This window comes from Danio aesculapii, chromosome 19 (genome assembly GCF_903798145.1).
Source record: "Danio aesculapii chromosome 19, fDanAes4.1, whole genome shotgun sequence".
Classification (NCBI taxonomy): domain Eukaryota; kingdom Metazoa; phylum Chordata; class Actinopteri; order Cypriniformes; family Danionidae; genus Danio; species Danio aesculapii.
Window position 1 is genome coordinate 18,986,628 of NC_079453.1, and position 15,598 is coordinate 19,002,225.

At 36.1% G+C, this 15,598-nt stretch overlaps 1 protein-coding gene across 1 annotated transcript in view; it reads left to right on the top strand.

Moving 5' to 3' along the window:
• Positions 1 to 15,597, top strand: part of jazf1a (JAZF zinc finger 1a) — a 33,250-nt gene extending 17,653 nt beyond the window's left edge. Inside the window, exons 2-5 of the mRNA XM_056480527.1 lie at positions 4,306 to 4,378; positions 6,914 to 7,110; positions 10,855 to 11,024; positions 11,519 to 15,597. Of these exons, the coding sequence (XP_056336502.1) occupies positions 4,306 to 4,378; positions 6,914 to 7,110; positions 10,855 to 11,024; positions 11,519 to 11,665 (587 nt within the window). The 3' untranslated portion in view covers positions 11,666 to 15,597. The remainder of the gene's footprint in view (positions 1 to 4,305; positions 4,379 to 6,913; positions 7,111 to 10,854; positions 11,025 to 11,518) is intronic.
• Position 15,598: the final 1 nt, after the last annotated feature.

Here is a 15,598-nt window from a genome sequence, read left to right on the forward strand (position 1 = left end):
TGAAATAGCCCTTTTTGCAATTATAGATAATGTAATTGACAAAATAATATCAAGAAATTCTAATCACACATGAGAAGTGAAATTCCGTTCAGCTCTGTAGAGATCATTATGATTTAATTGCGAGTGTGTGCATGTGTAAGAGAGAATGAAAATGACTCGTCAGGCCTTTTTATGAGGCAATTAGTGAGATCCAGTGGAAAATCCATAACTCCAGCTCTCCTCCCTCCCCAAACCCATGTGTGTTTGTCTGTATGTACTGGTGTGCGTAATCTGTGCATTTGCGTGTGTGAGTGCTAATGTTTTGGTTTCCCTTTTCATGTATGCGCTCGTCCTTGAGCTTGCGTGTGTTTGTGTGTACACACGGAAGTGTTTTTTGGAGCGTTGTATCCTGCTGAGCTCTGAGAAGTGTAATTACAGCCTCGTTTAGAGTTTTCTCCATCCTCTCCTTCCCGCCTGTTTTCCCCTCCTCCCCCTTTTCCTCCATCCGGAGACCTGCTGCTCTCCAGCACATTAAAACACTCCCCTGCTTTTTAATTAGCCGTCTGGAAAACAAACCCGGCATTCCTGCATCACCGCTCCATGCCAGGCTCCTCAGACTCACACTAACAGGGACACACTTACTCCTTTCTGATAGCTTTTGTGCTGTGTTTCACCACAGGGTGGCACATTCGCTCTTCTGCTGGGTTCAGAGCTACTCCGAAAATGCATCTCTGTCTTAGATCCACCTGATTCCAAATCAGCGTTCGGGACTGCAGTAAATAGCCCAGTGAGCTTTGTTAGGCGAAGGGTTTAATGATATGCCTGCGAATAAAAGGCATGTTTATGGGAGAAAGTTCTTTAATGTCCTCACAGAGGACCTGACATTATTAGCCCTACATAAAGATTTCATAGGGATTTAATACCGGTCATGGCCCATTAAAATGCAATATTACTGTTACTGGTTGGGAGAAGTTCCTGCTGCTGTAAGGATGGTAGTTGGACTGAATTATGATTTTGCTAAATGTGAAAATTGGGGCCTTCACTTTAATAGGTACTGAATGCTAAGTGTATTTATGTGTGTGCATGTGTATTTCCTTGCAACTTTTCCTGTGGAAAGACCTTGTGTGCTTTCATTTTGTAAGTGAAGGGAAATCATAAAATTGGAAAACATTAACTCTGCTCTCTGTTCGCTGTTCTGCACCTGGCTGGCACATAATTAGACTTACATGCATGTACTAGAGTAATGTTTCTCAGATTTAAAGGAGTCATTTCAAATATAAAAATCAAGTCTTTTTCAGAATATTCTGTTGCAGAACAATAAGATACTCCAAAAGTAAAGTTCATAGACAAACTTTATGGTGGCTTGAGCAAGCCTAGTCTGAAAGTTTGAAGTAGTTTTAAAGTTTAAATAAGTGATGTAGTTTTTAAAAAGTGTGAAACATTTGGCATAGTACATTCAATAATTGAATAAATAATATTAATACATTTCGTTAATTAATTTATTAATAAGTAATAAAAGAAATGTGTAAAAAATGCTGGTTTGCTGTTGTTATTTTAGTATCATTAAGTCACCAATGTATATTTTATTTGTTGATTAGCCATATACATACATACATACATATATATATATATATATATACAGTTGAAGTCAGAATTATTAGCCCTCTTTGAATTTTTTAATTTTTTAAATATTTCCGTTTATGTTAAACAGAGGGTGACACAGTGGCCCAGTAGTGCTGTCGCCTCACAGCAAGACGGTCGCTGGTTCGAGCCTCAGCTGGGTCAGTTGGCGTTTCTGTGTGGAGTTTGCATGTTCTCCCTGCGTTCGCGTGGGTTTTCTCCAGTTGCTCCGGTTTCCCCCGCAGTCCAAAGACATGTGGTACAGGTGAATTGGGTAGGCTAAATTGTCCGTAGAGTATGTGTGTGTGAATAAGTGTGTATGTGTTTCCCAGTGATGGGTTGCAGCTAGAAGGGCATCCGCTGCATAAAACAAATGCTGGATAAGTTGGCAGTTCATTCCTCTGTGGGGACCCCAGATTAATAAAGGGACTAAGCCGAAAAGAAAATGAATAAATAAATGAATGAATGTTTAACAGAGCAAGGAAATTTTCTCTCTGTTAAACAGAAATTGGGGAAGAAAAAATAGGCAGGGGGGGCTAATAATTAAGGGGGTTTAATAATTCTGACTTCAACTGTATATACTTTATTTTTATTATACAGTACTTAGCATAATTGAGTACACCCCGGTTTGAAAATGAATATTTTTATCAATTTTTTGTAATATAGGCAATGTATTTTGGTGCATTTAAACAAAACAGATTTATTAATCTTGATTTTTGCTCTTTTTAAAATTTGTATTTAATATTTTTCTATAACATAAAGTTGGGTGTACTAGTATTTGAACCGTTATTGTAAGTTATTTTGTTAGATAAGCTCCAGATTTGGCTCCAGTACTGACTAATCTAATGTATATGCACAAATATAACATTGTAAAGCATTCTAAAATATTCATTTAAATGAGAGATTTGTGAGGTTTAGATTTTAGATTTATTTAACTGTAATGCATTATACATAAAATTTTAAAATGCGTACAGCACCTCTTCATAGATGTTATACAGAGAAGATATAACCGAAAGCTCACTTCTTCTATGGGCACTTAATGTACTACTGAAAAAAATCCTCTGTTACCTTAAACCTATTTTATTTGCGTCATGCTGTATCGCCTATTGGTCAGTAAAGTCACCTTGAAAAATGCCATCTGCTAAATAATATTTGTTTAATCCATTTAAATTGTTTTAGCCTAATTGTGAATTATCAATGAATGACAAGTATGTTTAAGCTTGAAAAGACACACCAGCAGGTAAAAAGATTTGTTAATGCTGATGAAGACCACCTCAGAGGACCACCTGAGATACACAGATGTGTGTGTGTGTGTGTGTGTGTGTGTGTGTGTGTGTGTGTGTCCCCTTTATGAGGTGAGGAAGGCCTGATCCATGCAGTGCTCTGATGAGATTAAGGCAGAAACAGACACAATCTAGATTGGTTTCCCTTTAACAGCTACTCCCTGCTACTTCCTGCAGTTCATTTGGGTTTTGGAATACAAGACCGTAACAGATTGTGTGAAATTTGACAGTGCAAAAGACATATATTTGCATGTGAGGTCTGGCATGTTTTGCACAGTGAGCTTGTAGAAGTCGCTCCATGTTAAGAGAGAATACTGGTGAAGTGAACATGATGGAATGCCTTTAATGGCTTTCAGTAATACCTCATTTAGACATATGGCACTTATTATATACCCTGCCTCTTATGCACACACACATATAACTGTGCACATGCATGCGACACAACAATTTTAGCGTGAAAAAAAAAAATTTTTTTCTCGTTTCTCCAAGCGGTCATTTAAACAAATGTGGAATGTGCCAGCACACACATACACATGCACACACTTAGCAATGTGTCTTTTTTCTCTTTGTGAGGTCTTCTGTGCACCATTTATGTTTTAATGAGCTTTAAGCAGCAATTAACATCCTACAGTTCTCTCTTTCTCTCTCTCTCTCACTAGCACACACTAATACAATGTGGTGAAAAATGCCGTACTTAGATATCATTTTGCAAGCATGTGCACATTTGTACAAATAAGACCGATAATTGTGAACAAAAAAGGACTCTTTGCCACATGAGGGCAGTGTCAGGCCATCATACAGATAAGCGCGCGCACACACACACACACACACACACACACACACACACACACACACACACACACACACACCACACACACACACACACACGCACACACACACACACACACACACACACACACACACACACACACACACACTTTGCCTGTTGAGCCTCAGGCATTGGAAGCTGCCTGCTGTCACAAGCTGAATGGAAAAAGTGTGGTGGTGTAGTGGTTTGGTCTGGTCTGGGGGACATTAAGGGTTCTTGTTTGAGTAAACGTATAGTAAGCACTAATATAATGTTTCAAGATGTTGCTTTGTACACTTTGTTCAAACTACTTATTTAAAATGAGCTGAAAACAACACAATTCTTGAGTTTTCTTTGAGGTTTTTCAATTAAACGGCTTAATTGTGTTATGTTCATTCCATTTAAATTTGTAAAAACTAATAAGTACACTTAATACCTTCATGTTGTCCCAAGACAAATTAATTGTGTGGAACCCAGCATTTTTTACAGTGTATATGACATTCAGCACTGTGCAAATGTCAGCTTTGGTGGCCTAAGATTTTGCACAGTGTTGAATGTGTGTTTTATTCAGCTTTATACTGTCTAATGTGTTTTTTCTGTCTCTTCCTTTCTCAGATACAGACCCTAGAGTTCTGGAACGGCAGGAGCTGCAACAGCCCACATACGTCGCACTGAGCTACATCAATCGGTGTGCATGTTGAAATATTTCTATGTTAATTTGCTTCATAAATTTGTCATGAAAAAGTTTATGATGTACACACATCATCGATCAAAGGTTTTTTGGCAATATTTAAAATGCTTTAAAAAGGATTCAATTTCTAATAAATGGGCAATGTTCTTTCGAACTTCTAGTGATCAAAAAAAAAAATATATATATAAAAAAATACTTAGCATAATTCCTGGTTTCCATTACAACAATTTCCAGCAACAAATTAATAATAGTGTTTCTTAAGCAGTTAAACAGCATTTTAGATTTCTAAAATAAAGGTTTAAAATATATTAAAGTGATTAATAGCAATTATTGGAAATTATTTGTTTATTTGTGTGTATATACTTATATCAAAACCAACTTTCTTCAAAATGATCTAGGGCTGCACGATATTTGAAAAATAAAACATTACGATATTTGTTTATTCTATGACAGTGTTTCTCAACTGGTGGGTTGAGAACCCAAATTTTCAGTGGGTCGGGGAGTGTGTGGTTAAAAAAACAACAAAAGTTTAATTTTTAAATTATTTTGTTTATACCGGACTTTTATTTTGAAAAGTGTGAGAACGACCCCCAATATAAAGCATGCATTTACATATATTGACTACAAAAAGGCTTAAAACATCAGTGTATCATAAGTAGTGAGGTGCTCTCACAAGAGAGTATGAAACCTTCTAAATAAAACGACATTTAGAAACCAAACATCTCTGTTGCAAGGACAAACCTGTGGACTATTTTCAAAGACAATTCCAATAGCTGAAGGCATCACAAAAGTGCATACATTTTGCTAAATGACAGCAATAAAATATTGTTCATTTTTAAGTCTTGGTGATTTTCTTATGACTAATCTGTCACTATTTGTGTATGTTAACAAATAAATACAAATCAATTATAATTCTTAAAATTATATTATAGTTCCTAAAAATTCACGACTTGATGACCATGTAAAAATATGGGTCCCATGGCCAAACCAGTTGAGAACCACTGTTCTCAAATATATTGCGATATGAATACAATTTCACTACACTGTAAAACCCTTAAAGTTAAGGTAACTCAAACCATTTGAGAAAAACAACTGCAACAAAACCTTTAAGTTCCATTTGAGACCATTTGAGTAAACGAAGCAATTTGCGTGCTGTAAAACACAATAAGGTAAGGCAACTCAAACCATTTGAGGAAACTGATTGCTACAAACCATTTGAGTTAAAAAAAAACTAATCTATTTGAGTACTGTGAACTTACTTCATTTAAGTTGAAGTAATGAGGTATTTAATTAACTCATTACCTTTAACATTGAAATCAAAACTTTTTTCAAATGAGTAGAATTAACTTTCTGTACATTTTGAGTTAACTACACTCATTTCATTTGATAAAGTTGACTGTTGGGTAGATGAGTTCAATAAATGTTTGTAAAAAATCTATAATTTTAGATTGATTGGGAAGATTCTGTAGGGCAGTGCGTAAAATGTAATGATCTACAAATTAGATAAATTCATCAGAGAAAAATATGCTAATTAAATAAACTGCTTTTTATTGTTTTCCCAAGAGTCCAAATGTACTCAGGTATACAGTAATTAAATAATAAAATGTGAAATAATACTTCATTGTCTTCGTTTTATAAACAATTCCATACAATTAATCTTTATTCATTTCTCAAAGCTACAAACGGTACATTTTCTTACGCCTAAATGCTTTAAAAACCCTCAGAAAATGATCATTTATAGTCCAGACTTATCATTGCAAATTCTTGCGATGCGACTATTGCAAATGATCACATTGCGATATCGATGCTGAAATGATATATTGTGCAGCCTTAAAATGATCCTAAAAACTAAAAAACAGAATTGCTCAAACTCGGTTCTGGAAGGACAATGTCCTCCAGAGTTTAGCTCCAACTTGCTTTAACACACCTGCAAGGAAGTTTCTAGTACACCTAGTTAGAGCTTGATTAGCTGGTTTAGGTATGTCTAATTGGGGTTGGAGCTAAACTGCAGGACAGAGTTTGGGCACCCCTGCTATGAAACAACACTAATTCTTGTCTTAGGACAATTTAGAAACCTTCAAATGTTGACTACTATAAATATATTCCGGACACTCAAATGTCTGGAACAATAATATGATCTCAAGTAAACCTCAAAGGATTACAACAAAAATGGCAAACAAATGTATAATAGTCGTTACACTTTCAGTTCCATAAAGGCTACATCTTGTTAGCATAAAATCACCTCTTAGCTACTCTTGGCCTGTAGCCTTACTTTTATAAAAATAATTAAATAATTACTTTTTACCACCACTAATAGTGTTACAGTTTGAGAGCTACACAAAGCTAGCTTCAATTTTAGGTACTGTTGTCAGTCAAAGAAAAACACAAAGCAAAACATTTCACAGTGTGTGTTGAGGTCATTTGTAATTAACTCGCACTATAGTCAATTGTAGCTTCTGTTTTAAATTACTGGCATTTCAAGAATAATATAATCAAGAGATAAATATTGATGTCCATTTTGTTTATTTTTAGGTTCATGACTGAAGCAGCCCGCAGAGAGCAGGAAACGCAGAAGAAGAAGGTCCAACCCAAAATTGCTATATCAGTCACCGGCGGTGTATCGCGTAACAGTACGGCTACACCTCCACGCCACAGCAACGGCAGCCTAACTCCACCTGTCACGCCTCCCATCACACCCTCATCATCCTTCCGCAGCAGCACACCTACAGGTTACTGGAGCTTGGAACTTTTTACATCAAAGTTATTTATACCATTTTATACTTTATAATAATTTTTAAAAGATCTTAAAGAGCTTAAAGATCTAGCTCACCCCAAAAATAAAAATTCTGTTATTAATTACTCACCCTCATGTTGTTACAGCTCCCTGAGATCCTCTTCATTTTCAGTACACAAATTAAGACATTTAGAGCTTCCTTATTCTACATATAGCCTAAGACAAACCAAAAACAAACCATTCCATGTGACTTCAGTGGTTCAGCTATAATTATATGAGGAACACTTTTGTTTCCATGTCTTCCGCATCAGATCAGGGTGCGCATTTACCAAAGGAAATACGACGCATGCATGTTGCACTGCTGAATCTAATGTAAACAAGCACTCTGATCTGACGTGGAAAAGAAAACATTGGCGAACAGTCATTTTTATAGTTATTTTGGTACAGAAAAGTGTTCTTGGAGCCTCCTATTGAACCACTGAAGTCACATGGAAGGTTTTTACATTGTTTTTGGTTCCTTTTTTAGACTTTGAACATCTCTGGATCATTGTTGCTGTCTATGGAGGATGAGGGAGCTCTCGAATTTCCTTTCAAATATCCTATTTTCTGTTCCGAAGATGAACAAAGATCTCAGGGGTTAAAATGACATGAGGGTGAGTAATTAATGGAAAACGGAAATGTGTCGTTACAGTGCAAAGCGTTCTGGGTATTTAGGACCTGAAACCCAATTGACCTTGATTAATTTATTGAATCATAAATACACTCGTCAGCAATACACTACAAGCTCTTACACTACAAATAAGGCAGAAAAGCATATATGGAATTTTTTTCTTGCGGCAGCTTGTTGATCACGTATGGATGAGCTGATTCATTTATTTGATTCGCTCTGAATCCACTAACTCCGCATCCGTGCTCACCTTCTCTAGTTCCACTTCAGCGCTGAAGGCAGAATATTATGCAATGCATATTTTCAGCTTCACAGACACACGTGTCTACACATTCGTCCATTCTATCCTGAGTGTTTGTAAGATGTATTTTAAAAAAGGTCTGCTTTGTCGGATTTTTATTGGTTTACATTGTGCACTCCTCAGCATGTCCAACAACATGGCGGATTGGAAATTGCTGTGACATTCCCATTCTCTAATACAGATTTCCATTCTCTAATACAGAATATTCGGTTCAAAGCATTTCTAGTTCTAACTGCATGCAACAGTTCTATACCATTATGCCTAAATGGTGTCAGTTATTTCACAGCTTAAAACCAGGGTCTCCGCAGGGTCTTAAAAAGTCTTAAATCTCAAAAACTAAATTTTAGGTCTTAAAAAGTTTTAAATCTACTGAATTTTTGTGTTGTAGGTCTTTAAATCTTTTTTAAAAGGTCTTAATTTTTTTTTGTTTATGTATAGCTGCCAGATCTGGACATTAACGCCCACCAACAATCCCAATCTCAATAAAACTTTTACCTTTTTATTTAAAAAGAGCATTTAATTACTTTCCTTATAGTAACATTTGCTTAAAAGTTCTCCATTCATTTACTGCTGAGGATACTGACCTGACCTATATTTTTTATTATTAAATTATTATTATTGTAGACTGAAGTAATTGACAGCTAATGTTTTGTTCTATTCGTGGTCAGCATTATAGGGTTTGTGAATGGATATACTTGAAAATTTATAAAAAAATATTCAAACAAAATTATTATTATTGTATTAAATGTATTACATTTTAATAATTTTTTGATAGGTCAAGTGAAAATCTTTTCTAACTGGGATATTCGTAAAAAAAATCTTTAGCATTTAGCCCTGTATAAGTCTAAAATTTCATTCATAAAAAGTCTTAAATTTGCAGAAATGCTGAAAGACAGTCAGAAAGTTCAATCAAAACTAAATAAAAGCTTTTGAACGAGATGTGCAAAAATAGGAACTGTTTGAGGACAAAAACCTAACACACAGTCTGAACAATGTCTTTATGTGTGGTAATTTAAATGTAAATGGAATAATTGACCAAAATTGGAATTGTTAAAAAAGAATGCCCCACGATGGCCACACAGTGGCTCAGTGGATAGCACTATCGCCTTAGAGCAAGAAGGTCACTGGTTCAAGTCCCGACTGGGTCAGTTGGCATTTCTGTGTGAAGTTTGCATGTTCTCCCCATGTTGTGTGGGTTTCCTCCGGGTGCTATGGTTTCCATTTATAAAATAAATAGTGCCATTCTAGATGTTTTTCACTGAAATCCTTTTAAACCAGCATAGGCAGTTTTATCTAATCTTTTTTCTTCCTTCGTCAAATAAAAATAGCGGGCTACCTCAAATCAATCGCTCCACAGAAAATCTGCATTTAATTAATGCTCTGCTGTAATTCTTATATCACGAACCTCTGTCAACTCATTACTGATATTACAAGTCATTATTTTAAAGATTATATCTTGAGCATTTGATTTGACCTTTTATGCGCACTGCATGCACTTGAAAAGACATGAAAGACAATGACAAGGCTCATATGTATGTACAGTACAGGCTACTATAGCATATAACAATTTTGATGTTTACATATGATATTTGTTGTGTTTATGAGTGGTTCTGGAGTGTGCTCTTATGGAGAGAAAACACAGATGCTCCGACTTGTGGCCAGCTTGTTTTCAAAGCAGATCACATTACAGAAAATTTTGTTTTGCGGCTTCTTTCTCTAATTGTGCAAATAAACAGAAGTGTTTTTGACGCAGATACAGGACAGAGGCAATCAGCATCAGCACTGTTTTGGCATCAACTCGCCTGTGTCAAACTTCTGTCATTTTGCTTCTTTGGCAAAATATGTCTGTAGGCACCTGTGGCTGCACGTGTTTTGCAGCCAAACTTAAAAAAATAATGTAATAAAAATATTATAAAATTGTTAATTGGTTATTATGAGCATCCCTAGTGTGTATGGATGTTTCCCAGTACTGGGGTGCAGCTGCAACGGCATCATCTGTGTAAAACATATGCTAGATAAGTTGGCAGTTCATTCCGCTGTGGCAACCCCTGATAAATAAGGGTCTAAGCCGAAGAAAAATAAATGAATGCCCCACAATAGTCTAACGGTCATTCCGCTTTGTTTAGTCACCTCAGTATCCCTACCGTTATTTTACAATAATTCCATGGCACGTTGGCAATTATTTCTTACTTATCTAACGCATTAGGATTGTTTGTAGTACTTAAGGTAAATTTAACGGCTGCCGATTTCCTATCTTTTAATTTGTAATTAATTAGTCTTAAACTGACTTTCTGCATTTGCTGTCAGAGAGAGAGAGATAGTTCCATATAAAGCTGAAGCTGTGGTAACTGAATGTTTGTGCTCTCAAAAGTTTCCATTGGTTGAGTGTTGTCCGCACTTTCTGCAGCACATCTGTTTCACTTCCTGTTTATTTAATACTGTGCTTGTCTTTGACTTGACATTTCAATAAGCCTGCCATTGATCTGGGTTAAAAAAACAAGCCAAGAGTGAGAAACATGTGCTAAACTGTAGACAGCCAGTTGTTTTAGTTGAATATTTCCAAATGAATCTGGGTTCTTACAGAAATAATAAATCTGAACTGCGGCAAAAAAAGAAGAAAAAAAATCACATTAGGACTCTAATGAAGAAACATTTGATAATTGGAGCAAAGGGCACGTTTACTTTCTCAGTTCTCATTAGCTCTTTCATCAGCTAGTATATGAAGCAAATAAACGACTAATTAACGAGTTTAACTTATTGCTGTGCCTCAGGCAGCGAGTGTGATGAGGAGGAGGTGGAGTACGAAGACTCTGACAGTGACGAGTCCTGGACTACAGAAAGTGCCATCAGCTCTGAGTCCATCCTCAGCTCCATGTGCATGAATGGAGGCGACGAGAAACCCTTCGCATGCCCTGTTCCAGGATGCAAGAAGAGATACAAGGTACTGCACTCACATAGAAGCACGTAACTGTAATAAAACAAACATTTAAGTGTCTTTTCTCTACACCATCATCAAGAATTCACAATATTATACAACAGCTATGGAAATCTATTACAAATTGTGTCTAAAGTTTTATAGTAAATGAATCAAACAATTGCATAAACAGAGACCAAATACACCTTTAAAATGTTAGTCAAAATATAACACTTGATGAAAACGACGACATCTTTTTCTAACTAGTTTTAAGTATGTCCCCAGATGGCTTAAAGAGCTGATAAACCATATAATGTTACACTTGTGTTGCAACAACAAATAGCATACAGTACAAATACAGCTACAAAAAAATCAAAGTGTAGTTGGTCAAGTTAAATATCATTTAGACTGTCTCTTCCTGTCTAAGTGAAGGTCAGGAAGCTGCAGACTATTGCTTGAATAATTCTTTCATCCTGGAAAGGCTTTGTCTCATTCTTGTTTTTCATGTTCCTTTCTTCCAGAATGTGAACGGTATTAAGTACCATGCTAAAAACGGCCACAGGACGCAGATCCGTGTGAGAAAGCCCTTCAAGTGTCGCTGTGGGAAAAGCTATAAAACCTCTCAAGGCCTTAGACATCACACCATCAACTTTCACCCACCCCTGTGATAAACATACATACATACACAAAGTTATTTTCATGTTTACCTGATCATCCTTACATTTACATTTTAGGATCATGTGTAAACTGGGATCAAATGCAGATTTTTCCTGATGTGTGTGCTTTTATATATGTCGATATACTTGTACATTTGCACATTTCATGTATATCATTTCTTTTTTTAATATATCCTTTATTTTATTTTATTTTTAAGTGACACAGTCACTGATAAATGAAAATTACTGTGCTGAAGGTTAGGACACGACATAAGCATTCGTTTCTGATTTTAAAGACAAAATTATTTAAAATCAGTTGAGAGATTCTCTTTATTTTGCTCGCAGATCTACGTCAAGTGAAAACTACACTGCAAGAAATGTTTTCTAACTTTGATTTTTTTTTGTCATTTCTAGTCCAAATAATTAAAACTCTTAAATCAAGAAGAATTTTTTAGACAAGCAAAACATAATGTCTTGTTTTACGAAATAATAAGCCAAAATTAAGTGCGTTTTTCCATAAAGGAAGCAAAAAAATCTGCAAATGGGGTAAGAAAAATAATCTTGTGTCAAAAGGAAAAACAAGATTATTTAGCTTGTTTTAAGGAAAAACTGACTTATTATTGGCATATTATTTCTGAAAACAAGACATTATGGCCCAATCCCAATTCTATTTTTGTACCCCTTCCCCTTTCCCTTGGCCCTTAAAACCGAGTGTAAAGGGGAAGGGCTTCAAAACGTACCCCTAAAAATTGGGACAGCACGACAGCACCTGCACACATCTTCATATGTCATCGCGATCTCTTGCTCAATACGAGATCAGACGATCGCGACTGCTGTAGTTATTACAGTTGTGCTTTTTTTTAGTATTTATCTTCAGGAAATCACTGAAGGCATATTTTATGTTATCATAATGATCTAATGTGGCAATAAGATCGTAACTGTACTGTGTATTTACACAGTGGCCATATTCATCTATGTAAACACACAAAAACAACACTAACATTACAGCAGAAAAAAGGTCATTCTCAGCCACTAGACTTTTCTGACAGGGTATTCGAGTGTCAGAATGTTGGACTGCTATACAGTAGTTATTTTTATGTATTATAGATCGCGAAATTTTGCAGTTTTTTTTTTGCGTTTTTTTAAAGCATGACGGTAAAACACGAACGCAGTTATGAATATATTAAAACATGTGCTTGTTTGTTGTAAAAATTCGTAATAATGACAAAAAATACAAATTTGTGGATCTCCTTACTTCCGGGTATCTACCCCTTCCCCTCTGCCTTCAAAAAAAGAAGCTAAAGAGCTAAAGAGAATTGGGAAACCCCTACCCCTTAACGGGAACACTCAAAATGAGTGGTAAGGGGAAAGGCTAAGGGGTAGAATTGGGATTGGGCTAATGTTTTTTTGCTTGCTTAGAAAATGCTTCTTTATAGAAGAATTTTTAGATATTTGCACTAGAAACAAGACAAAAGATCTAAGTAAGAAAATCTTTTTTTGCAGTGTACAGTAGATAAACATGTACATATACAAATTATATGAAGACACATTTATAAATATATATGTATATATATTACTAGTTAAGTTTATTATTCAAACATTTTATTTTCCATTATATATTTTGCAGAACATTTATATTATGTTTTATACGAGAATTTTATCTCATCTTTAAGGACCATTACTTTATTTGCTTTGTAGAGAATCAGTCTTTTATTGTCTGAATTGAGAGGACATTGATCTCAGGTCACAATTCAGCTGCCAACGTTCAGACAAACCAGGAAACAGGAAAAACACACTTCCACTAATTTCGCTCCAGAACATTCCACACGCAAAAATCAGAACGGCTGACATTACGCAGTGTAAACTCACCTTTCCGGATTTTGTTTTGCATGCGGCTGGCATGCAGGCAGCACCTGTGAAAAAGCAAAATTCACTGCATGTGGCATTTTCCAGACGACTGCAAGTGGTTTTGTGACGTGGACATGGTTTATGTCTCATGCGTCTAGTTGTATCGGAGTAACACTTTACACAATGATCTCTGAATGGAAACACACTTTTTTTTAAGCATTCAAATTATGTCAGCCTAAAGAGAGACAAAGAAGGTCAGATTTACTTTGTCCTGTTTCCCTGCTGTTATGCCAGCAGTGCAGAAGTGCCAAGATATTCCTCCCCAACTTCAAAAAGAAACATGGATGATCTGCCAAACACACAACGGGTCACATCTGGCTATCCGTTTAGTGCCTGTTAACGGAGGAGCCTTAAAGAAGACCTAAACTTCTGTTTGTGTACTCAGCCTTGCAGTATTTTGTTGTCCGTTTTTGCTCGTAAGATCCTTATTTCAGTCGTCGCTGTTGTTTCTTTTTCATTTTCGACACATTTGGGACACGTTAGTCCTTGTGGCTGTGTTTGTGTAAACGTATTTGTTAGCCCTCTGCTTGCCTTGTATTGTAGGCTACGGCTTGCTAGCATGACACGACCGCTTAGCCGCTCTGCTGTCTCTTGGCTTGTAGTCTTACCGTTACAATCTTTGTTGTCAGAAGTATTAAATCTTATTTTATGATGTTACCCCTAGTATTACAGTGCCATATGCATATCTGAACATATTTTCTCAACTTTAATTCTCGGTCCTGTTATCGGCCAAATAAAACACACCATGGTTTACACGAGTAAAATGTCTTTAGCAACTGCTAAGAGCTTAAACTTTTGGTGCAGAGAAGGACCAAGTAAGCTTTCCTATCCATTAGTCTGTTTGTCTCGGTTAGGGTTGGTCAAATGAAACAACACGGACCAAAAATGGCACTGCCAGATCTCCAGATAAGAAGCTTGGAATAAAGGTGCTGTACATGGTATAGTGATAGCGTCAGATTATGTTACCATGGTACATGTTCTAAACCATGGTAATACTCCTTTGTGGTGCTAAGACGGAATACAGTAATTAGCGATATGGACAAAGTTTTAATATCGTCCTCATATTTAAGCCAGAATCTGTATTTAAACACTAATGTTGTGGACCGTTGCTATGATTTCTAAATGAGAAAAGAAGCTGAAGGTTTTTTTTTTGGTGTGTTACTCACCATCATGTCCTCTTTAGAACACAAATGAAGGTATTTCAGCTAAATCTGATTTCTGTCCCTGAAGTCTGTTCAATTAATTAACTTCAAGTAATATTATGAATCGGCGGTTCATTCCACTGTGTCGACCACAGATTAATAAAGGGAATGAGCCGAAAAGAAAATGAATGAATACTATTATGAATCAAACGGTTGGTGATTGCATTGTACGACGAACAGATTTCACCTCTCAGATTTGTTTTGAAACATCTTCATCTGCATTCCAAAGTTGAGCGGTGAACTAACCCTTTAAAGATGAATGAATAGTAACTGTTATGTAGATGCCAAATACTGGAGTTAGGGAATGAAGTATTGAATGCCTATCCGTGAGTGACTCATTGTAGATGACTCACTGTCCTGTTATTTTTCAAATCCTCCGGTGTCATGTATGTTTGTTTGTATGTATGCGTGTCTTTTTGGACGCAGTACCAGTAACCACATTTGTACCTCTCTTTGGCTACGGAGTCATTTGGTCTCAGCTTTGACACGCAAACTAGAACCCGTCAAACATGATTTTATTGGATAGGACTGGTGGGATTCCTCACACCTACAATGTAGTAATGTGACTGAGATGCATTTATTTTGGAGGGAGTTTGATATACTATATAGTGAATGTATCGTATTGCAAGTCTTTTGTAAAGTGCTTTTGAAATTATATTTTCGTACTGTATGTTTTTTTTGTGGAAAATGTTTTGTGGAACCGAGGCAATTTGTATGTGAGACGATGTAAAATGTGTGCGTGTTTGTGTGAGAGAATGGAAGACTTTTGAGACATCTTTATCCTCAAGTGTAACATTTAGGACAATGGTACAAAAATAAAGAAAATCAAACAAGG